Here is a 24,756-nt window from a genome sequence, read left to right on the forward strand (position 1 = left end):
CGTCAAATTTCTGACCCTGCAAGGAGTCCGGGAGGTTTTAGGAAGCCAAAGGACGGCAAGGAGCTGCTACCTCGCAAGTCACAAGCTCCTGGTTCAATAGCAACCACAGCTCGAGGTCCCGAAGAATCCAGTTCGGAAGCAGTTAAAAGGTGACCTCACTGAGCCCATTTTCATCAATGATAAGTTTCTGGATCAGGAAATCAAGATCGGAGTGGGATTAGATAGCAAGCTCCGCGCTAATCTAGTAACCTTCCTGAAAGAAAATATGGCCACCTTCGCGTGGTCCGTAGACGAAATGCCCGGTATCAGTCCGGAAGTTATCTCCCACGAGCTGAATGTGGATCCAACGTTCTGACCTATAAAGCAGAAGCGAAGGAAGCTGGGTCATGAGCGAGCTGAAATCGTTAACAAAGAGGTGAAACGTTTACTGAAGGCAGGATAGATACATGAAGTGAAGTACCCTGAGTGGCTCGCAAACACAGTGGTAGTCAAAAAGAAGAATGGAAAATCACGAGTTTGCGTTGATTTCACCGACCTGAACAAGGCATGCCCCAAGGATAGCTTTCCACTTTCGCATATCGACAGGTTAGTTGAGTCCACTTCGGGTCACGAGCTGATGTCTTTCATGGATGCCTTCTCCGGCTACAACCAAATCCTTATGAACTCGGACGACCAGGAGAAGACTGCATTCATTACGGACCGCGAGATTTATTGTTACAAGGTGATGCCTTTCGGGTTAAAGAATGCGGGTGCAACTTACCAGAGACTGATAAATCGAATGTTCGAGCACCAGCTCGGAAAAACCATGGAAGTCTACATCGACGACATGTTGGTGAAGTCAATGGAAGCTAGCTCGCATCTCACAGATCTGAAAGCTTGCTTCGACATCCTAAATCAGTTCGGGATGAAGCTTAACCCCACAAAATGCACTTTTGCAGTCCCATCAGGGGAGTTTCTGGGATACATCGTCACAGAAAGAGGAATTGAAGCAAACCCGAGGCAGATTAATGCTTTCTTATCTATGAGTTCTCCTAGGACTTTGCGCGAAGTGCAACGCCTTAATGGACGGATCACAGCCCTCAACCGCTTCATCTCTAGATCTACGGATAAATGCCTCCTGTTCTACCAGTTGTTGAGAAAAGGGGGGAAGAACTTTTTATGGGATGCGAAGTGCAAAGAGGCTTTTTCTCAGCTTAAAGCTTATTTATCCGAACCACCGGCTAGGCTAAGCCCGAGTTTGGAGAGACACTTTTTCTTTATGTAGCTGTCTCGGACAGTGCAGTCAGTGGAGTCTTGGTTCGGGAGGAAAGGGGGGAGCAGCGACCAATTTTTTATGTCAGTAAGTCATTTACTGGGGCAGAATCCAGGTACCCTATGATGGAGAAATTGGCCCTAGCAGTAGTCACTTCGGCAAGAAAGCTGCGGCCTTACTTCCAGTCCCATACAATCATAATCCTAACGACGCAACCACTTCGGACGGTGTTACATAGTCCAAGCCAGTCCGGGAGACTAGCTAAATGGTCTGTCGAGCTGAGTGAATATGACATCGAGTTCCGAACTCGAACCTATGCTAAGGCGCAAGTGCTGGCTGATTTTTTGATCGAACTCCCACTAGCCTCTTCGGTTGGCGACAATGTCGAAGTCCCATGGACGTTGTATGTTGATGGTGCTTCTTCTAGGTCGGGAGCAGGAATTGGGGTCCGTCTCACTTCTCCTACTGGCGAAGTAATCGAGCAGTCATTTCGCTTGGCTTTCAGTGCGTCAAACAACGAAGCCGAGTATGAATCCTTCTTTGCTGGTTTACGCCTCGCAGTAGGGATTGGTGTCTGGAGACTCCGAGCTTTTTGCGATTCGCAGCTGGTCACCAACCAGTTCTTGGGGGAGTACGAGACAAAGGATGGTCGTATGGAGGCTTATTTGTCCACAGCTCGAGAATTAGTCATTAAGTTTGAGGATTTTGAAATCACGAAGATCCCACAAAGTGAAAACTCCGCTGCGGACGCTTTAGCATCTCTGGCATCCACTTCGGATCCTGCGATGACAAGGATCATCCCCGTTGAAGTCATCCAGTTTCCAAGCATCCGACTGGAGAGCTCAAATGTCGTCACCCGAGCAATGAAAAAACAGTTGGCTGCTGAGGAGGCAGCTCGCAAGGCGGCTACGGACTCTTTGCCACCGGAGGACCTAGCCCCCGTTATACCTACTCCGATGGAAGTTCACTCACCTTTGGCTGAGCTAGACGCGAGTCAAATTCCGGAATCATCAAGCTCACCAGTTGACAATCAAGCTGTTATCCCACATACTACTTCGGGCGGTGCGAACTCTAACAGCTGAGGGGCAGGCGACTGGCAGAGCCCAATCTAGGCTTACTTGGAAAAAGGGGAACTACCAACCGACAAATGGGCGGCCAGGAAACTCAAGATTGTCAGTGCACGGTATTGCGTCCACAACGGAATACTCTTGCGCTGAAGTATAGCTGGTCCTTATCTAACATGTGTTGCCGGTAAAGAGCCCGCGATGCTAATATGAGCTGTTCACGACAGTCCCAATGGGAATCACTCCGGAGGTTGGACTCTGGCTTTCAAAATCAAAAGGCAAGGCTACTTATGGCCTACTATGGTCACAGACTGCAAAAACTATTCGCGAGCTTGTGAGAAATGTCAAAAGCACGCCCCGTCAATCCATCAACCTACCAAGCTCCAATCTTCGGTGTCCGCACCTTACCCATTCATGAGGTGGTCTATGGATATCATTGCTCCATTGCATCGAGGACCGGGAGGAGTTTAGTACGTGCTCGCCCTTACCGATTATTTCTCCAAGTGGGTAGAAGCTGCGGCTTACTTGAAAGTAACAAGCAAGGAAGTAGAGCAGTTCGTGCTGAAGAATATAATCTATCACTACGGCGTCCCTCGTGAAATTGTCACGGACAATGGTCCGCAGTTCATCTCCTTGAAGTTCGAAGGGTTCTGCGCGAAGTGGAAGATTCGACTCAATAAGTCGACTCCTCGTTACCCGCAAGGTAATGGACAAGCCGAAGTGATGAACAAGGTCATATTGGCTAACTTGAAGAAACGGCTTGATTCTCGCAAAGGGCGCTGGCCAGATGAACTGCAGGGCGTTCTTTGGGCGATTCGAACAACACCTCGCCGGGCCACAAATGAAACACCTTTTTCCCTGGTTTACGGAGTTGATGCCGTAGTCCCAGCTGACATAGAGGTCCCTGGAGTCCGTACCCCGCTGAACCCACTCCGAGCTGAGGAGAATGAGGAATTCCTACAGGACACTCTCGATACAATCAATGAGCGTTGGGACCAGGCCTTAGTTCGGATCCAGAATTGCCAGAACGCAGTAGCTCGGTACTCTAACTCCAAAATCTGAGGCAGGCCCTTGGCAGTTGGCGACCTAGTCCTCCGAAAAGTCTACGAGAACACCGAGGAGCTCAATGCATGGAAGCTGGGAATTAACAGGGAGGGACCGTACAGAATTACTCGCGAAGTCCGAAATGGAGTTTATCAGCTCGAGGATTCAGAGAGAAAACCAGTCTCGAGGTCCTGGAATTTTTTACACCTTAAACTCTTTTACAGTTAATCTTTTTTTATCGAACTACGTTTAAGCTTGATCCCGATAAGGGTACGTAGGCAGCCCTCTTCGGGTCCAGCTATCCATATTAATAAAATTTAAAGTTTTCTTAAACTTTTTTGTTAATAATGGTTCTAAAAAAAAAGCCGAAGTCAGACTTCGCATATATCATACAAAGCCGAAGTCAGACTTTGCACATATCATTCAAAGCCGAGGTTCAACTTCGCAAATCTAAACCGAAGTTCTTACTTCATACTCAGCTTTACTTATTAAAGTCGAAGCTTAGTTTTGCAAAACTCTAATCTAAACCGAAGTTCTCACTTCGTACTCAGCTTTACTTATTAAAGTCGAAGCTTAGTTTCGCAAAACTCTAATCAAAACCGAAGTATTCACTTCGTACCCAGCTTACTTGTCAAAGTTAAAGTTGAGGTTTAATTTCGCAAACTCTAATTAAAACCGAAGTCCTCACTTCGTACAAATTATCGCAAGTTAATACCAAAGTTGTATACTTCGCATTCTTTCTCACCCTAAGTTAAACTAAGTTGTGGGGATTGAGTTCGCAAAAGGTAAAATTCTTTGTTTCAAAATGCTCGAATGCGGAGTGGTCACCGTGACCAATAAAACTCCGAAATAAGTTCAAAAAGAAAAAAGCAACAAACGGGGGGCAACCTGTGCCTAAACAACCCCGGAGTAAAAAGCTANGGGGGGGGGGGGGGGGGGGGGAGGATCTGATGCCGCGTCAGGAAGGACCATGCTTATCTCTGCAAGCTCCGCTTCCGACCTCGTATTCGCCAGAAAGTTGTCCATTCCCTGCTTCGACATTTGTCCGAGGTTAGTGCCGGATTCGTCGATCGTAATGCTCAAAGGGTGCTCGATGCACAAGAGCTCGGGCGTTTCCACCAAGAGGTCGGAGAATACAGAAAGGTCGAGATCATGGAGGGTTACCTTTGAAACTTTTCCGTCGGCCTCCTCCTCGTCGGCTCTCAGAAGTCCGAGCTCAGCATCCATATCTTGGATCTCTCCCCTAGAGATCTCCTCGATCAGCATCCGATTAGCCTTAATCTCAGCGGCTCGGATCTTGAGTGGAGTTAGTTTCTCCCTCTCCTCGAAAGTGACCCTTATCTCTTCGACCAAAGGGCGGAGAGTTTGCCTCATTGCCTGCCTCTCCTCTCTCCGAGCTCTCTCAATTTTGCAGCTGTTGCCCGCTTCCAGCAGCTGATTACGGATCTCGATTTTGTGCAACTTGTTCTTCGCCGCTTTTGCATCCTCCGCGGCCTCATAGTAGAGGTCCCCCGCCTTCTTTAGCTTGTCTCGGAGGTATTCGTTGGCAATTCCGAGGTCGAGCACCTGTACCTCGGCTTTCTTCATCCGAGCCCGGATTTGTTCGGCTCTCTCCACGGTAGTAGCGTTCTCAGCTTCTAGCCTAGCATACTCCTTCACTTGGGCTTCCAGGTCAGCAATCTTTTCTCGAAGAAGGCTCACCTCGGAAGATGAGGGAGAGGCAAACATCTGGTCTTCATAAGACGCCACCGAGGAGTTGAACTCGATCATCAGCTGGGAAAGCGCAGTTCGTTAAAAAACAGCGAAGGAGGTAAAGAAAAACAAAAACTGAGGAAGTATGTGTCACTAACCTCGCCAATCTTGTCCGCAAAACAGAAGAAGTTCGCACGGTTGAGCTCGGACATGTCCGCAAACGCCGGAACCCAAACTCCTGGCCGAGTGTAGCTCCTCATCAGGTCAGCTGGGGATGCGGGGGGGAGCTGAAATGTATGAGCAATGTTATTTTACTTGGTCCCCGAGACCCAACAAGAAAAAAAAAAAAAAAAACCTCGAGTTATCATTACCTCGGGGGGAAGGACGACGTTCCTTTGAAGGCAGATTGCCAGAGGAATCCCCGGACTCCTTTGTAGAGGGAACTTCCTTAGACCTCCTCTCCGAGGAAGGACCCCTATCTTTCGAGCTGGACTTACCAGTCCGAGCTCGGCTCTTCTCACGAAAAGACAAGGAAGTCTCAGGCTCCTTCCTCTTTTTGGACGAGTCCGCCCGCTGGGAGCTGACCTCGACGGAGGGAGTTATAACCTCTCGCGGCTCGTCACTAGAGTCCGCTACGACAATTACGGAAGGCTCGGGTGGACTGGGCAGGGGCCCGGAACCCCCTGTAAGAGGCTGGGAAGGGCCAGCAGGGGATGCCAAAGTCCCGTCTACCTTAGGGGTAGATGGACCAGACTTCTTAGGGAGGCGAGCTTTGCCCTCGGCAAGCGCTGCCACCATGTTTAACTTCGCCTCCCTCTCAGGGATTCGGCAAGCCCTTTCCTCTCTGTAGTTAATCTCCGAAGTGCTTATGGGGTCGGAGCAAATGAGAGAATGTCCCCTGAGCCGCGCTGTGGATTCTCTAATCCTTTCAGACGAAAAGGAGTCCCAGGCGATCGGACCCTGGCTGCAAAACCTCGAGAAAAACTCTGTGAAGGTAGGGCAAAGAACCCCGGGCTCAAAGTGATCTGAGACAGGAACGACAAGGAGTAAGTAGCAAAAAAAAATATATATATATTAAGGACACCTAACTAAGAACACCGGTCTACCAATTTTCGAAGTCCACTTCGATATGTGTGAACTTGCGAGGTGGCCAAATGTGAGTCCGCCACTTCTCGTCCTTCTCGGGGAAGTCATCAAGACCTTCAGTCCGGAAAGCGGACTTACGTAGAGCGTGCCCTTGGTGCGACCTATCTTCACCGTGTACACTTGAAGAAAGTCGGCCAGGGATAGTTTGTAGTCAAACTCTTCCCCCAGAGTTTGCAGACACATGACGGTTCGGACGAAGTTCGGGCACATCTGGGGGAGAGCGAAACCTAGTTTGAACATCATCTTTACGATGAGTTCGGGGAGGGGAAACGACAGACCACACGCAGAGAAAAATATCTTAAACGCGCAACAGTACCCTTGAGGGGGACTCTCCGCGGATTCGTGAGCCTCCGGGAACTTGATCTCGATCTCCGGCGGAATCCCAGTGGACCCTCTAATCTCGGCTATATTCTCCGCCGAGAGAATTGATGGCTGATGAGGGCCGTAAACACCCGGGATCAAAGGTCTCGTGGCTTTACCCGACGAAGATTTCGGAGGAGACATACTTTTTGAGTAATGTTTGTGAGAAGAGGAGGAAGGATGAAGAACTTTCCGGCGAAAGCAAAGAAACAAACAGAAGAAGAGAGAAAACGCAGAACAAAAGGAAGAAAATGCAACTGGGAATTAAGAGTAGAAGAGAGAAGTCGAGTTTACCTTTATACACGGAACCAGGGAGCAATGATTACCTGGGGAAGTGAAAGGTCTCGGACCGCTTTTCTTCTCTCTTATAGCTAACACGTTACCTAGTGGGCCCCAAAGCCTGTTTGGGAAGGCAAATCTCATCATCACCACGATCAAATCGTGGGGATACGGGGAATATTCAGTTTCCCAAAACTGATCCCTTGAAGGTCAAAAGTCCCCCGAACTGCCCAACTCGGGAGACTTGGGGGACAACTGTTGTACCCACGATTCGTCATCTCGGGAAACAGGCAAAGGGCCTCGGCCAGGCACAACAAATGGGCCAAGGGCATAGCACTGGTCGGCCCATCAGGCCCACAGAAAAGAAGAGAGCGCGGAGAGGTGTCGTGTTAGTTAGCTCGCAGCTCGAGCTCGGTCAAAGATTCCCGCATTTAAGAGGATTAATTAGGACGCGAAGATCGCGTCCTATTAATTACACATTAATTAGGTAATAAATTGGTCTGTATAAATATGTAAGGGGGGGAATGTTTGTAAGGATGGAACAATTTTTCTGAAAAAGCAATACAATACAATTCAAACATTCAAACACTCTCAATTCAGTCCGGAACCTTTAACGGTGATAAGCTCCTCCACACTTAAATCACTTCGGAAGGAGAGAGCTGATCTCAGTTCTCACAGTCATGTCTGATCATGCACCGCAAAGCCCAGAGGAAATCTTCCACTTCAGCATATAAGGGGAAGAGACTATGCCGAAAATTGGTGGCTCCCATAGTCGGTGACGAATCCTGAAACAACGTACAAAAACATCCTGCAACTGCAAATTTATCACTCTCTTTCCATGATCCATCTATGAAGCACCGATAACCCGAATAAAAAGTGGGAAGGGAATCTGCAGCCACCCTCGGCCAAGGGTTAGAATTATCAGGGTTGAGGGAAGATCCTCAACCTCACTCTCCACCTGAGCTTGCTGCCATGTTGTCGCCTCACCTTCCGCTATCCGAACAAACTCGTCAGGCTGCTCGTCCTTATTCTCAAAAACTCGTGTGTTCCTTGCTTTCCAGATATACCACATAAGCCAAGGAAAAGCCGATATTTGCGAACCTAGACTTTTAGGGCCCAAAAAATGATCCACATTTGCATACAGAGACTCTGTCGGAAAATAGTTTGGCTCCACCGGTACCTGAGATAAAGCCCAGTCTGGCGAGCCGGAGGACACACAAAAATGGCATGATTTATTGTTTCCTCATCGGCACCACACCTTGCACAGCCCGAATCACAAGTAATACCTCACCGCCTCAAATTTGCCGATACCGAAATGCATCCTGACAAAACTTGCCACATAAAATGTTGTATTTTTGGTGGACAATGAATCTGCCAAACCCTGGCTAGAAGAGGGATAATCTCTGGACCACAACCAAGGGCCTGAAACGTCCTAGGTGCTTCCCTACGTTCCGTATGGTACCCTGACTAAACCGTATACTTCACTATTTTCGTAAAATGCCAACCTATAGAATCTGCTTTATGGCAACTTCCTATAGGTAAAGCCCCTATCAATGCGACAACCAGCGGGTAGAAATGCTCGTTGAGCAAATCCATATGCCATATATTTGTTTGACGATCAATTAAATGAGTCATTTGGAGAGAAGGGTCCTTAAACGGACCCTTACTTAAAGCTGGTCTCGGGAATTGAGCTGGTACCCAGGGATTTGTCCATATATAAATAGATTCCCCAGAGCCAACCTTTTAATAAGCCATTTGTATACCAAAGATCTAGCAGAGACAATACTCCTCCACCCATACGATGGAGAGTATGATGGAATCAGTTCCATTGGGTTCGAGTTCTGATAATACCTACTTTTGAAAACCCTGGCAATCAGTGAGTCCGGAGCCTCAATCAGCCGCCATAACTGTTTAGCCAACAACGCCGAATTAAAATCATCAATATTCCTGAAACCCAGTCCGCCCACCTGCTTACTACAACATAATTTCTCCCAAGCTAACCAATGCATACCCCCTGACTGGCCATTGGTACTCCACCAAAAGTTGGCCACTGCACCAGTAAGTTTAGATGTGATTGCTTTCGGTAACCGAAAACAAGACATCACAAATGTCGGTACAGCAGCTGCAACTGATTTAATCATCACCTCTTTTCTCCCTTTTGAAAGCAATTTCGCCGTCCAACCATTCGTCCGACCCTGCAGTCTATCTCGAACAAAAGAGAAAACCTTCGTTTTAGACCCATCCAAACTCTCCGGTAAACCAAGATATGATCCCGTACCGCCCAAATTTGTTATCCTAAGAACCCCCTGCATCTCTGCCTTTGCCACCTCATCAACCTTATGACCAAACTGAATTGAGGATTGATATATCATGGTTTTGTGGTTTTTAACCATGATATAATGAGTCTTTTAGAGTCTTTTGATGTGTTTTCTAGGATGTTTTTGAGTCTTTACAGGTTTTCTAGGATTTTGGCATGAAAGGAGCAAAATGGAGCAATTTGGATCATTTTGGAGCATCAATTCAGAAGAAACGAACTTGGAGTCAGAACAGAGAGGGAGTGTCGATCGACACTGCCTTAGCATCGATCGACACCATGTTCAGCCACCGAGAGAAGCCAATTTGGAAGTTTTACAAATCTGCCCCAAAGTTTTCCATATTTGCAACACAAGTCCCTGACGTATTTTAGGACATATAAATAGTATTTTTAGGTTTTCCAAACCATTAAGTTATTTTCTAGCAAGTTTTATTTTCTTCAACCCTGAGAGATTTTGAGAGCTTTGGGAGAGAGAGAGATCTGAACTCCTTTGTAGAGAGAAGAATTTCTTGAACTCCTTCTTACTCTTTTAATATATATTGCTTATTATTCAGAATTATGTTTTGTTCTTCATTGAATATGTCTGAGTAGTTTGCTTGTTAGGTTCAGGATTTTTCATAGGGTTTTTATAAATTATTAGATCTCTTTATTTAGGATTCATTATCTTTCTAGTTCTTCATCAAAGGTTATTCTTCATATTAATTCTTGATTGATCACCTAGAATTAGTAATTTAGGAAAATAAATTGATATGAGAATATAATTGATTTTCCTGATAAAACCTTTGATGAACAAAATTACTTTCTGCAAAGAGATTTGATTTAGTAATTTTGTGAACAATCTAAACCTGTTTTCAAAGCTGATTTTTAACCTTGAATTTTGCAAAGAGATTTGAATTTTCTGGTTTTAAATTTAGAAAATATTTGCAGTGAGAAATGATTTATTTTACAAAAATGTTTAGAGTTCTAGATCTGTTATTAATTGCTTGAATCCTATTAATTTATTGATTGATTTAATAATTTGTAATTTCCTGAGAAATTCCCTAGACCTAGCTTTTTGATCCGCTGAATTTACAATAGCTTTTATTTAATATTTTGCATTGATTTTCTTTATTTAAATTAATTTGTTTAGCTTAATTATAAAACTCTTTAATTTATTGTGTAGTCTTGAGTCCTTGTGGAATTCGACCCCTAAGTACTGCAGTGATCTCTTAATTTGAGAGAGTAGCTCTAGGGTAAAATTGAGCATATCAAATTTTGTTTTCTTTTCTCTTGTGTATTTCAGGTGTATGCCTAATAAACCTAACACAAGGAGCAACAAGACTGGTCCAATTCTGAAATTTTCAAACCAAGAGTTGGGAAAACTTGAGCGTGAGAACAGAAGAGCAACCAAATCCTTGAAGATGGTTAACCCAATCATTCTAATGCAAGATGAGGATGGTACTTTGAGGGATCAAGAGGGCCACTTGTGCAATGAGCATGGCCAAAAGCTTGATGAAGAAGGAAATGTGATTGCTGAACCTGTTGTCAACGAGCAGGCTGTTGTGAATCAGCAAGCTGCTGTCGTTGATGGGCCAAATCTTGGTGTCGATCGACACCAACCAGAGGGTGTCGATCGACACCCACCTGCAGCAGACGTACGTGGAGCTGCCAACCACGTCCAGAACCCAGTTCGAAGACAGGATCAAAACTGAGATTTGATCAGGACCATTGCTGACTACAACCGGGCTGATTTTGTGTATGAGAACCGGTCTGCTATTGTTCCTCCTCCATTCCAAAGGAATGATTTTGAGTTGAAATCGACTTACTTTCAACTAGTTGGGCAGAGACCTTTCTCTGCTTTGCCCAATGAGAAGTCTTTGGACCACATTGAGCATTTTGAGGATCTTGTGACTAGTATCAAGGCTAATGGAGTCACTGAAGACTACATCTTCTGCAAACTCTTCCCTTACTCACTTGCAGGAGAGGCATCTCAGTTGTTGAAATAGTTGCCAGCTAGATCATTGACAAATTGGTGTGATGTCAAGGTAGCGTTCCTCAACTACTTCTATGATGATGCAATGTCAGATGAGTTGAGAATCAAGCTGTCCTCTTTCAAGCAAAGACCAGATGAAGCTTTCAAAGCAGCTTGGGTGAGATTCAAGGCATACCAAAGGGACTGTCCACACCATGGTTTCTCAAGGGTTCAATTGCTAAGTATCTTCTTCAGAGGGTGTGACGGGGAGTATCAGCTAGCTTTAGATGCTGCAAGTCATGGAAATTTCAAGATAATATTTCCAGAAGAGGCTGAATGTTTTATTGAGAACTTAGCTGCTAGCAATAGTACTAAGAGAGCAGATGCTGAAAGGAAAATATTACATGGAGGATTTGATTCAAACCAGCTAGCTTCTGTTAATGCTAAGCTTGATTCAGTTCACAATCTCCTGGTTGGTAAGAAATCAGTTCACTTTGCTGCTGAAGTTAAATAATTTGAGCCACAACCTGAGACTGGGAATGAAGAAGCAGATGTCAACTTTGTATATGGGAATCAGGGTCAGAGATTCGGTAATCAGCAAAGCAACAAGCCTTATAGTGGGAACTTTTCAGGCTATACTCCCAAACCGGATTACCAGAAGCAGCAACAGAACAATGGTTATACTAGAACCTATGGGAACTCATCTTATCAGTCTCCTCCTCCACAGACTTCTTCTGAGAGTAGAATGGAAGCCATGCTTGAACAGCTTCTTCAAGGATGAAACACATCTTTTGTATGGGTGAAGTGATGAATGTATGGAATGATGAAAGATGAGATGAATGGATGGCAGGGTGTTTCAATTCCCCCTATGCAATTGTAGTACAAGAGGTGTCAATCCAATCTGAGAGTTTGTGAACAATCAAGATGTGTACATGAGCCTAAGTTAAGCCAAGTATGTAAAGGATGTTTGTCACTAACAATCCTATTATGAAATGTAAAGTGCAGAAAGTAAAAGCTACTAGAACTAGATGCTGAATGTAAATGGAACAGAACGATTATGACTAATATGAAGCTAGAACAGAAATAGAAACTATGCTAATGAGCTAATGCAAGGTAAGTAATGAACAGGACACTAAGTAAATGCAATAGAAATGCAACTAGAATGAGACAAGAGATAAGACAGGACAACTACAAATCATAAACCAAAGTTCTGGGGATGAACTCGAGTAAGCACCCAATCGAGTGTAGATCGAGTGCAGGGTCGAGCTGGACAAATCCGTGAAACAGAGCAACACAAGAAAAACAGAGCAATACACAAGCGAATCAAATAACGATCAAACAACATGATTAAGACTTAAAAATCAATAAACAAGGAAGGCCTTGAGGAGGGATTCATGGGCTGGACTAATGATTGAGGTCATCTAACTTGGTCAACAAATATCAAACAACTTGAGCTAATCTCTAGACATATAATTCTAAGACATGTTTAATCCACTCTCATGGCAAGAAACAATCAAACCTATGCATCTCTAGACTTGTTCTCACAAAGTAAAGAATCTACACAAGCAGGCATTAAGCAATATATCTCATACCAAACAAGACCTCTAATCTCTTAGCAAGCCTAATGGTAAGCTCTAGATCTAGCCTTATCTATGCTTCTTAAACATTGGTGTGATGCTAAGATGCTTGAAATCAAACCCTACCCTCTCAGTTATAGGATCAGCATTAAGAACATCTAGCCTAGAAGAGATTCTACCACAATCAAGCTTGACCAAATCAAACAAACCTCAAACACAATCCAGCCTAACCCATCCTCAAGATCCTAAGAAACTACTCACAAGAACACATGATGAACATCAAACTCATAAACCTAGAAAATACTGAAACTTGCATCAAATGAAAGATAAAGCAAAGATCTACAATATTGGAGAAAGAATCAAACTCGAATTCTCAATATTCTGAAAGTTATGGAACCAACAATATTGAAGAATCTAGTGTTTTCTCTCTTAAAAGAAGTACAAGATCTAATAAAAATTAAAGTGCAAAAGGAATAATTCCCAAAAGGGTAAAAACTAGGTTTTTGACTATCTAAAAAGCTGGACTCCTTGGGTGGCTGCTGGTACAAGCCCTTATATAGAAAAAGTAGTGGAAGCCCTAAAAATGCTAAAAGCCAAAATAGCTAGGCGGCTCAGCCAACTCGACCCGGTGCTCGGTCGAGTTGGCTTCTCTCGTGCATCTTCCACTCGGTCGAGTCCCTCTCTGCACACGGTCGAGTGTCTGGTCGAATGGGCAGTCGAGTGGGACTCTGGACTTTTTTTCTTCAGCCTTAAGTCTCTTGCTTTCTCCTATTGTTTGCTTCACTTCTCCTCAGCATTGCTTCCATGCTCCTTAAGCTCCAAAAATCACCTGTTTATGCATGAAAAGATACAAATGCAATGCAACTATACTCTAATGCATGATTAGTCCTAAAACTATGCAATAATGGTCAAAATGGATAGCAAAAGATGCAAAAGATGCAAAAGATGTGAATAAACTAAGGGAAAACAGGGTAAAATATATGAACATCAACAACCCCAAACTTAGTCTTTGCTTGCCCTCAAGCAAATAAACAAGACATAATAAGGTAGGTGAGGTTTGAAAGTGAGATCTCAGCTCCTAAAGCTTGCAAATAGACCATCTAGAATCAATGTCCAAGTTACTAGTACTATGATGCAAGTTGAATGAGCTGTACTTAAAGATTTTAGACAAGCATATCACAACCTTTACCGATTTGAGCCTTAGATGTCCACATGCATTCAAATCAATCATTTCCTTTAACATTCATTAATCAAGAACATGGATCAATTCTATGCAATGCTTAAACTCATTTGGCTTGGAGATAAAGGCTTTGAGACAATGTTGGTCTCTTTTTAGAGTGGGGCTTATCAATATCAAGGTTCTCTCATAAAAAATGGATTAAGCTTTAGAAGAATGCTAAAGGTAAGAACACTTAGACACATACAAGAACAAAACCTTGTCTACCCAAAGGCACCCAAAGTATTCATACTACAATCTAAAGCTTAATCCATTTTTTAACTTCTTCTTTTCTCTTTCACCCTTTTCTCTTTTGGGTTTCAAGTGTTAGGAGAGGTTTCTTATTTGATCTTTCTAGTGGGATGGGGGATTCTTATTTATTTGCTATGGTTCTATTTTTTTTCTTCTTACTCTTAAGACATACAAGCATTTTGCTTGACTTTTCTGTTCTTTCTTTTCTTTTCTTTAACTAGAACCATCTTCAACAATTTTTACTTCCCATCCTTTCACTAGACTTTGCTTAAACACATTCTCCTCTTAAAGACTCTATCCTTTTTCTTTCTCTTTTTCCTCTTTTCTTTTCAAAACAGCCAAGTCCCAAACCCAACAAGTAAACCACCTAGTCCTATCTAGTTTGAAAAATGCAAACTAGAACTACACAAGGCTTTACTCTTGTCAGTTCAAACCTAACACTTTCTACCAAGCTCAATCCCAAAAATAGGCCTCACACACACAAGAATAAACATGGCTTGAAAGAAGGGTTGGTTAAGGGGTAGGGAAACTGATTTTTAATCAGCTACTTGGATCAACAAGAGTGGTAAAAAGGAGAAAGATGATCCAAATATGTATATGGTATCCATGAGTTTAAAGCAATGCACACATTGATAATTGGAAGTCAATATTAGGTTCTTATAAGTAGGAAATGGTGTCAAATCTCAACATGCTTCAATTTAGACCAAATGCAATTCAGGAATGCAAGGCTTGGTTCAATCTTATGCTTCTAACTACTCAACTAGCATCAAAGTACTATTAACTTGGGCATTGATCTTAGTCTAGTGAATTAACCAAGCTAACAAGGCAAATTAATCATAGATCCCTAATGCAAATATTATACAATCCTACATGAAACATGCTAAACAAGATCCTAATATGCAATGAAAACTACATGAACACTCTTTTTTTATAAAGATTTTGCAAAAAAATTTGAAATTTTTAGGGTTTTTCTATGCCTTAGATGCTATGCAAATACTAACATGATGATGCTAAAAATTTGAAATAAGAACACAAAACACAATGTCAAATGCTATCTCAAACCCTCCCCCAAACTTAAATCACATAGTCCTCTGTGTGAAAGAAATTTGATTGAGGATTCAAGATCAGAAACAAAACATAATATGAAATGCAATGGTATTTACAAGTGAAGGTGATAGTGGTACCTCAAGGATTGGAGAAGAAACTGTCCACATCCTCTTGCATGCTGTCAAATGTGTAGTTGGGGTCTGTATGGTGACTTGGAGATGGAGATTGGGGCAGCTCGACGATGGCAACCGACTGGGACTCGGTCGAGTACATGCTCGAGTGGGGGGGGGGGTTGAGCTGGACTGCGGATGTTCTTTTCTTCTCCTGTTTAGACTCACTTGCTTCCCTGACCATGAAAACACCAAAACAAAGGTCAAAATACCAAAATCCTAAGCAATATATACAGAGATACCTTAGGGACTTCCTCCCTTGTGAGCTTGTTTAAACTCACTAAGCTTGACTTCTATAGCTCTTCAAGCTTGAGGGGCATCCTTGAGAAGCATTGTGCATTTCTCATGTGTCTCCTTTTTTCCCAAGTATTTCTGGTGTGCTACTGTAATAGTTCGTGATCGGTTGTATCTTGGGATTCATAAATCGTGATTGTCCGAAAGCACTTACGGCCGATTTATTGAATTAAGGAAAGAGATATCATATCTCGCCTCCATGATTTATTTACTGTTTTATATTATGCTGTTGTGCTGTTGTAATTCGTTCTTGATTTCGTTATTTAAATATAATTCGCATATTTTCTCAATTCAATTTTCGCGCTCCTAACACTTACTAAACCGTACATGTAGCTCACAACAAAATATCAGACATCTTCCCATTCTTAACTAGAATTGCACTAGTATAACCTTCAGATTCAAAGACAATGTAGAAGCTTTTTATAAAAAACTTTTAGGGACTTTATAACTAAGGAAAATCATAAAAGATACCTAACTGCTCCAGCTAAAATCAAAATCTTCCATAACCCAATTCTAGAAAAGTGAAACAAAATAGTTGTCTTCTTCGAGCTCCGTAAAAGTGTCGAGAGAGACGAAGTCGAAGAATAAGAAAAAATCCTCATCCAATTAGAAAGAGACCCGATAGGAGTATTAGATATCATGGTTTACTTTGGTTATGTGGATTGGTTAAAATCCAGTTATGTCGGTTTATATCTTAGTCAAGTATATAAACTAAGAATGTAATTAGGATCAGATTAACAGCTTGTAACAAACTTTTATTGGATTAATCAAAATGGTGTTTCTCACCTTTCTCTCCTCCGTCGCTCTCATCTTTTCCGTTTAACCGGATCTTAATATGGTATCAGAGCTCTATAATTGAGTTTCTATCGCTTATGCATCTCGCGACGGAGATGAGTTTTCCGATTTGCTCTTGTTTTCAGTTTGTTCAAGAATTATTCGCCGTTGTGTGCGATTTTCTCATCGGAGTCTTCTATACCTTTCTGATTCTCTTAATTCTCTTTTGATTGACCTTTGTGAGCTCGAATCTTTCTTTTGAGTTTTATTTTCGTCTCACTTTTCTTTGGATTTCTTGTTCTTGCTTTAAGAATGGGATCTTCTGGTAATGTTCCGGTGACTCGACCTCCCACTCCGATTCCAGTGAATGGACCACAGCAGTATCAGACTGATCAGTATGAGAATCCATATTATCTCCATAATGCTGATCACGCAGGACTTGTTCTAGTTTTGGATTGTCTTGTGACTGCTTCGGATTTTCCTTCTTGGCGTCGTTCGATGTGGATGGCTTTGAATGTCAGAAACAAACTACGCTTTATTAATGGTACTATCTCTAAAACTTTTGAAGAACATCATGATTTTGGTGTATGGCTGAGGTGTAATGATATAGTTTTGACTTGGTTGATGAATTCTGTGGATAAGAAGATAGGACAGAGTTTACTTTTCATCCCTACTGCAGAAGGAATTTGGAAGAACATTTTATCTAGGTATAAGCAGGATGATGCACCTAGGATCTTTGCTATTAAACAGAAATTGAGAAAGATTTTCCAAGGTTCAATGTATGTCTCGGCTTACTATACTTGTTTGATGACATTGTGGGAAGAGCATAAAAATTATGTTGAGCTTCCGGTTTGTACTTGTGGACGTTGTGAATGTGATGCAGCTCTAAAATGGGAGAAATTGCAACAAAGAAGTAGAGTTACTAAGTTTCTTATGGGATTGAATGAAGGTTATGATCAAGCAAGGCGTCATATCTTGATGTTGAAACCTATTCCTACGATTGAGGAAGCTTTTAATATGGTCACTCAAGATGAGAGACAGAAGGTTGTCTTACCTTCTACTTTTATAGAGAATGTTGCTTTTCAGGCTGTAGCTTCTATGACTGATGAGGAGGCATCATATATAGCAGCTTATAATACTGCTCATCCCGTACACAAGCCTATATGTTCTCACTGTGGAAAAGTAGGACATACTATCCAGAAGTGTTATAAACTTCATGGATTTCCACCAGGATACAAAACTGTAGCTACATGGTATAATGCACGACCTCCTGCTCCATTTCAACCAAGGATGCCAACTTCACAGCCACAACCAAGGGCTCCACCGATGCAGCAGATGGTCTCTTATACGTATCCTATGTAGAAAGCTAATGCTGTAGCTCAAGTTTATTCCAATACTGGCGTGTTTCTGATGGACGATATGTCTTATGGACCGTACACACAGTATGCAACGAATGGATCGAATGGTGGAACTAATCAGATTCTACAGGGTTACACTCCACAACAAATTGAGCAGATGGTGGCTCAGTTCAAGAGTCAAGTTCAAGTTCCAGAGCCTGTGACTACTTCATCAGGTTCTAGTATTCCTAGTGCTATGGCAGTCAATATCTATATGCTTCGTCCGTTCGTGAAACACAGGATTCATGGCAATATAATCAACTGATGTTTACAATCAAATATAATTCTGATGGCTCTGTAGAGCGTTATAAAGCAAGACTCGTGGCACAGAGTTTTACACAACAGGAAGGAATCGATTACCTGGAGACCTTCTCCCCTGTTGCTAAGCTTACAAGTGTTAAGCTATTACTAGGTCTCGCTGCTGCACGAGGATGGAGTCTTACACAGATGTATGTCTCCAATGCTTTTCTCCATGGTGATTTGGAAGAGAAGATTTATATGAGCTTACCTCAAGGATATACGCCTCCACCTGGTATTGTCCTTCCTCCTAATCTTGTGTGTCGTTTACTCAAGTCACTATATGGATTGAAACAGGCGTCACGTCAGTGGTATAAATGTCTATCGTTGGTTTTAATGGGTGCCAACTATGTTCAATCACCAGCTGATAACACTCTGTTCGTTAAAATCTCCGTGAAATCATTTGGTGACTTTTCTCTCGTGGCTGCGCTTGTATATGTCGAAGACATTATGATTGCAAGTAATGACGATGCTGCTGTGAAGACATTAAAGGACTCGTTGAAGGCTGCTTTTAAGATTAAAGATCTTGGTCCTGCCCGTTTCTTTCTTGGCTTGGAGATTTCGAGATCATCACAAGGGATCTCTGTTTGTCAACATAAATATGCTCAGAATCTTCTTGAAGACGTAGGTCTGCTTGGTTGTAAACCGAGTTCTATACATATGGACCCTAATCTACGTCTTACTAAGGATATGGGAAGCATGTTACCAAGTCCAACCTCATACAGGGAGCTTATTGGTCGACAGCTATATTTGACCATCACTCGGCCAGATATCACCTTCGCTGTTCATCAGCTCAGTCAGTTTATATTAGTTCCGAGAGACATTCATCTTCAAGCGGCTCATAAAGTTCTTCGTTACCTCAAGCAGAATCCAGGTCAGGGACTCATGTACTCTGCTTCATCTGAACTTTGCTTGTATGCTTTCTCGAATGCAGATTGGGCTACTTGCAAGGAGACAAGACGATCGGTTACAGGTTACTGTGTTTACTTAGACACATCAATGATCTGTTGGAAGTCTAAGTAACAGGCTGTAACTAGCCGAAGTAGCACTGAATCCGAATATAGGAGCATGGCACAGGCTACTTGTGAGATTATTTGGTTGCAACAGCTTCTGAAGGACTTACATATCAAGGTCACTTGTCCGGCTAAGCTCTTTTGTGATAACAAATCCGCTATGCGTATTTCCATGAATCTTGTGTTTCACGAACAGACGAAGCATATAGAGATTGACTGCCATACCGTCCGGGATCAAATCAAAGCTGGTAACCTCAAGGCTCTTCACGTTCCTACCGAAGAACAACATGCTGACATACTTACTAAGCCTCTACATCCAAGTTCCTTACATGGTTTACTCCAGAAAATGTCTTTGTCAAATCTTTATCTTCCATCTTCTTCAGAGATAAAGATTTGAGGGGGGTGTATTAGATATCATGGTTTACTTTGGTTATGTGGATTGGCTAAAATCCGGTTATGTCGGTTTATATCTTAGTCAAGTATATAAACTAAGAATGTAATTAGGATCAGATTAACAGCTTGTAACAAACATTTCACTACAAGAAAACAGGCAATTTACTACACTTATAGTCGCTAAATAGTCGCTAAATCAGATATAACTACTATTTTACGACTAAACAGTGTTGTCGTAAATCATTAGTCGGTAAAAAATTTCAGTCGTAAAATAGTCGGTAAAGAACAACTAAGTTACGACTAAAACACGTAGTCGTAATATACTCGTAGATATTTACGACTATTTAATGACAATGTTATGATTAATAAAAGGGTGAGTTACTAGAATATTACATAAAAGCTTCCTTATTACAAAAGTAGCACACAATAGTTTGTAATTACTAGAATAAACTCTGTACCCATACTACCCCTGAAACTAGTGTTGAGAAAAAATGTAATTACAGCTAATGCCATTAGTGGAAAAAAAATATTGGGAACTGTGAGAAAGTCTACCGATTCTTTGATGGTACATTTATATAGGTGGACTGATTAAAGGTGTAAGTCAGATATTTTTGGTACACTTAGTTGTAGTGTTGGTATACTTATCGGTCGACGTAGGTGGTACACTTAGTTGTAGTGTTGGTACACTTATCGGTCGACGTAGATGAAATCGATTCGTTAGATTAAGTTGGTAGAGGAATTGCCCTTTGATGATAGACTTATGTTTTTAGCGGGTGTAGCGGCAAACGTAAAAGGGTGGGAAGATATTTATGGTAGACTAATGGCACGTTGCGACAAATTTATGCGACAGCCTTCTCTCGTTACAGATATTTTTGGTATACTTTGTTTGTTTTTTGAAATAGTTTTCGTAGTGTATTGGTAGGCTTCTTGTCCGTGGTAGATTTAGTAAGCGTTTTTGACAGTTGTTATGTCTTACCAGAATAATACGAATTTGTTTGAGCTGGCAAAGACAATCTAGCTTTACGATAGACTTATTGGAGGAAGATCTAAACATGTTTGCTGTTCTTCCGATTAATGGTGTTCATGTAATAAAGTTTGTAGCAGATTCATCAATCGTGTTCTGTTTGTCGGCCGGAGCAAACGTCTTTTTCCTACTCAGTTTCGGAAATCTTTCCTCTGGGTTCATCCATGGAAGAGCAAGATATCGTTTTGGCATGTGGGAGGTGGAGGGTAGACAAAAAGTGATGGTTGTTTGATGTTGATACTAGCAAAGGATGCAGGATTATAGTTGTCGAAAAAAAAACGAAGTTTGAAGATTTTACTGCTATGGTGTTCGATGACTTTGGTTTATGTGAAGGAACTTCCGCCATAAAGTTGAGCTATATGTTAGATAGATATAAAAAAGCGGATGTTATATGCCACTGGTGATTGTTTCGAATGGTCGGCAGTTTCAAAACTTTCTCAAACAGTGCAGGGGTGAACTCATCCAGCTATGCGTTGAGATTGAAGATAAATCTGGTGAAACCTTGTTCGAGGAAGTTAAACCGAAAACCCCAGAACCAACACCCAAGACCCCTGAAGTCGTTGTAGATGATTTCGTAGGCATGGCAGAGGAAATGGGACAGAAAGATGAAGAGTACGAGAGTAGGAAGGTAGACGGTGAAGATAATGTAGGAAAGGATGTAGATGAAGATGAATCAGATGACGAGGAGAACAGTAGATTTGATTATTGTGACGACAGCGATGGTGCAAGTTCAGGGGATGAAGACTATCTACTTTAGTCCAACGTCGCCCCGGATGGAGCAGAGGAATCATTGGACGACGGACCTGGGGAGGGTCTTGTATAGAGGAAAAGGTGTGTAACAAAGAATCAAATATCCGTTCCCACAAGACTAACTCTGCAGCTGATGCAATTGAGAAGGAGGTTCACAAAATAGAAAACGGAGGTGGTGGCATTGCTGTGGGGGATAAGTTTGATAGCAAAGAAACGTTGGTGGCAAGGTTGAGGGTGCTCAGTGTATTAGATAAATATGATTACAATGATCGATATTCAACGCCCAGTTTGTTAATCGTTGAGTGTTGGGTAAATCGTTGTAAATGGAGAATACGGGCTTCAACCATATTCGCAAATATTGTCGTGGACATACATGCTCTGTTACGGAACGATATGGCCGTAGCCGTAATGCTAAACCACCAATCCTAGCTCAATTATACAAGGATTATGTTGGTGGTGTGGGAGGTTCTGTTGTGCCAAATCTTGTTGGGGAAGGGCTCAACCTACGATATGGTGTACAGGTGGGCTACTGAAATACTCTAAATCCAGTCTTTTTAATATGTTTGTTTTTTGGTTGGCTTTGTGTATGTGATGGTATATAGGGTGTACACGGAGAAATTTCTTATGTTGCTAGGGGGCTTTGTGTACGTGAAGACGTAGTGGAAACAATAACAAACATATCGTAGCTTTAGTTTGTTGGTTTTCTCAGAAATTAGTTGATTCTATGGCCTGCACTGCACATATATATAATTCGATCTAGTTGATATTGTTGAGTGCAGATGTCTTTTACTGACCATTTTCATATAATAGGTTGGCTACTAGAAGGCACATCGTACACTTATAAAGGCGCGGGAGTATGTTAGGGGTACACCTGAAAGTGGATACGCTGAATTACCTGCATATTTATACAGGCTGAGGTCCTCTAATCTCGGGACCCTTACTAGACTAGTCGTTGATGCAGAAGACAGATTCAAGTATGTTTTCAGGTATATGCGAAAAGTTGTTGTTGTAGATGGAACCTTTTTGAAAGGTGAATTCAAAGGGACTCTTCTGATAGCGACAACACAAAATGGGAATTTTAATATTTTCCCTTTGGCGTATGCGATTGTTGATACAGAGAACGACGTGTCGTGGGACTGATTCTTTACGCAATTAAGTAGTGTAAANTATGCGGAAAGTTGTAGTTGTAGATGGAACCTTTTTGAAAGGTGAATTCAAAGGGACTCTTCTGATAGCGACAACACAAGATGGGAATTTTAATATTTTCCCTCTGGCGTATGCGGTTGTTGATACAGAGAACGACGTGTCGTGGGAATGGTTCTTTACTCAATTAAGTAGTGTAATTCCTGATGATGAAGAGCTTGCACTGATATCTGACCGGCATAAATCTATTGGTAAAGCTATCGGTAAAGTGTACCCCTTGGCAAGTCGAGGAATCTGCACTTATCATCTTCACAAGAATATTATCCTGAGATTTAGTGGGAGCGAAACATTCCGGCTGGTAAAAAAAGCAGCTGCAGCGTACCGTGTAGTTGATTTCGAAGAAATCTTCCAGCAAATTCAAGAAGCGAATCCGCAACTGCATGCTTACTTGGTGCGTGCAGATGTATCCAAGTGGAGCAGGGCGCACTTTCCTCGTGATAGGTACAACTTCACCACGAGCAACATTGCAGAATCGTTAAACAAAGTACTGAATCATGTGAGAGTCTATCCCATTGTAGAGTTATTAGAAGCGGTTCGGAATATGTTGACACGTTGGTTTGCTACAAGGAGAAAACAAGCGGCTGCAATGCCAACTTTACTCACCAAAGGAGTGGAGAACCTGTTACAGGTATGAGATTCATTCACATATCCATCGATATATATGTTAACGAAAGGAGTGGAAAATGTTAGTGAATATGTTGTGTTTCGTAGGTTATATGAACTTACGCTTTCATTTACTCATAGGCACGTATTGAACATTCAAGGCGTCTAAGGGTTCAAGAAATTGATGAAGATCGATTTCAAGTAAGTTGTGGTACCTCAAGGCATGTTGTCAATCTGAGGTATAGGAGGTGTTCATGTAGGCATTTTGATCTAGAGAGGATGCCATGCGTATATGCTATCGCAGCCGCATATACGGCCAACCAATCAGTTATTAACCAGTTCCATCCATACTTCCGCAGAGACAACCTCTGCAGTGGTTATGCGGAGTCGATAATGCCGATAGATACATCCTGCATCATTTCTACTGATGTTACACTGTCCAGATGTAAACCGCCTTTCATTAGGAATCCTCTAGGAAGGCCAAAGATGTCGAGGATGAAGTCTTTTGTCGAGGTTGCGTTGGAGACGAAGAGGCCCCGCAAACAGCATGCTTGTTCTCAGTGTCAACAGGTTGGCTACAACCGTACAACATGTCGAGCTAATACGTAGTGCAGGGGCGACAATAGACGTGTTATCTTTTCATGGCGTGTGAGGATAATACTCTTTTTTCCTAAGTGCAACCATAGCTTTTTGTAACATGTTTATGATGAACCTTTTAATTTGTAAGCCCACCTCTTTGTTTAACTATAATTGTTGTAGAAATTGGTCCTGGTTGCCCTAGTTGGGCCTATTACTCGTGTGGGCTTTTTAGAAATGTCAAGCAAACGGTTTACTGTTTCAATAAGATACTTACAAAAGCAAAATATATCTGTTTGTGTATTTTATGTGGTCCATTAGAGAGGACATAATACGATGGAAGGATAGTGTTGTAAATGTGTTAACCACATTCACGGTACATGTCAACGGACCAAAGAAGTATGTTCCTTCATCCGTTTTTTTTTATGTACGGTTGACATGTACACTTATCGTAGATAACTATTATTGTGTACATACATTTACGGAGTACTAAATTTTATATTTTGTTGACAAAATGTAACCATATATTATCCAGAATCAGCGTAACATTCGGTTCACTCAAAAGTACAAACACACCGGCAAAAAAAAAGTTTATAAATTGCATAGATCTGTGAAGGTTCTTTCAATATGCTAAACTCCCTGAGCTCTCCCTTTCGCCAATCTAGTTCCTTTCTTCTTAAGGTCCTGCATTCTCCCCTACGTGCTCCATTATATGTTCTATATAGTAACGTCCAGCAAATTCAGATCTGCGGTAAATATAGAAAGTGTATTAACGTATTTGACAGTAACAACATATACAATTAGATATTTTTATAGGAAAACAAACAGCTTACATCGCCTTGTAATGTTCCATTCCTACGAAATCTGGTTGTATATAGATTTGAAAAGAGGCAGTTGTGTTGACGAGACATGGTGCACCTACGAAACATTTACAAAATTAGATGTATATGGTTTCACAAGGCTAATTTCCTTATCTGATCTATCAAATCGAACGTACCTTCGTAGCTTCCAACCTTCCAGAACCACAAAATACAAAAGACGGGTTCGGATGTAAAAGTAAGATGACAC

General features: G+C 42.1%; 4 protein-coding genes across 4 annotated transcripts; 2 read left to right on the forward strand and 2 right to left on the reverse strand.

Annotated features, from left to right (window-relative positions):
• Positions 3,513-6,702, reverse strand: LOC109126387 (uncharacterized protein At3g60930, chloroplastic-like). Its single transcript, XM_019229903.1, has 5 exons — positions 6,192-6,702; positions 5,424-6,077; positions 5,211-5,320; positions 4,330-5,133; positions 3,513-3,551 (listed from the first exon to the last, which is right to left on the reverse strand). Exons 1-5 carry the CDS (start codon positions 6,700-6,702, stop codon positions 3,513-3,515), a joined length of 2,118 nt encoding a protein of 705 aa, XP_019085448.1.
• On the reverse strand, positions 8,505-9,209 carry LOC109126388 (uncharacterized mitochondrial protein AtMg00310-like). Its single transcript, XM_019229904.1, has one exon. It carries the CDS (start codon positions 9,207-9,209, stop codon positions 8,505-8,507), a length of 705 nt encoding a protein of 234 aa, XP_019085449.1.
• Positions 16,745-17,794, forward strand: LOC109126389. Its single transcript, XM_019229906.1, has one exon. It carries the CDS (start codon positions 16,745-16,747, stop codon positions 17,792-17,794), a length of 1,050 nt encoding a protein of 349 aa, XP_019085451.1.
• LOC104715154 lies at positions 22,475-23,721 on the forward strand. The gene is made up of 2 exons (XM_010432593.1): positions 22,475-23,137; positions 23,254-23,721. The coding sequence occupies exons 1-2, from the start codon at positions 22,475-22,477 to the stop codon at positions 23,719-23,721; spliced, it is 1,131 nt and encodes a 376-aa protein (XP_010430895.1).

The sequence above is a fragment of the Camelina sativa genome, chromosome 9 (genome assembly GCF_000633955.1).
Source record: "Camelina sativa cultivar DH55 chromosome 9, Cs, whole genome shotgun sequence".
Lineage (NCBI taxonomy): Eukaryota > Viridiplantae > Streptophyta > Magnoliopsida > Brassicales > Brassicaceae > Camelina > Camelina sativa.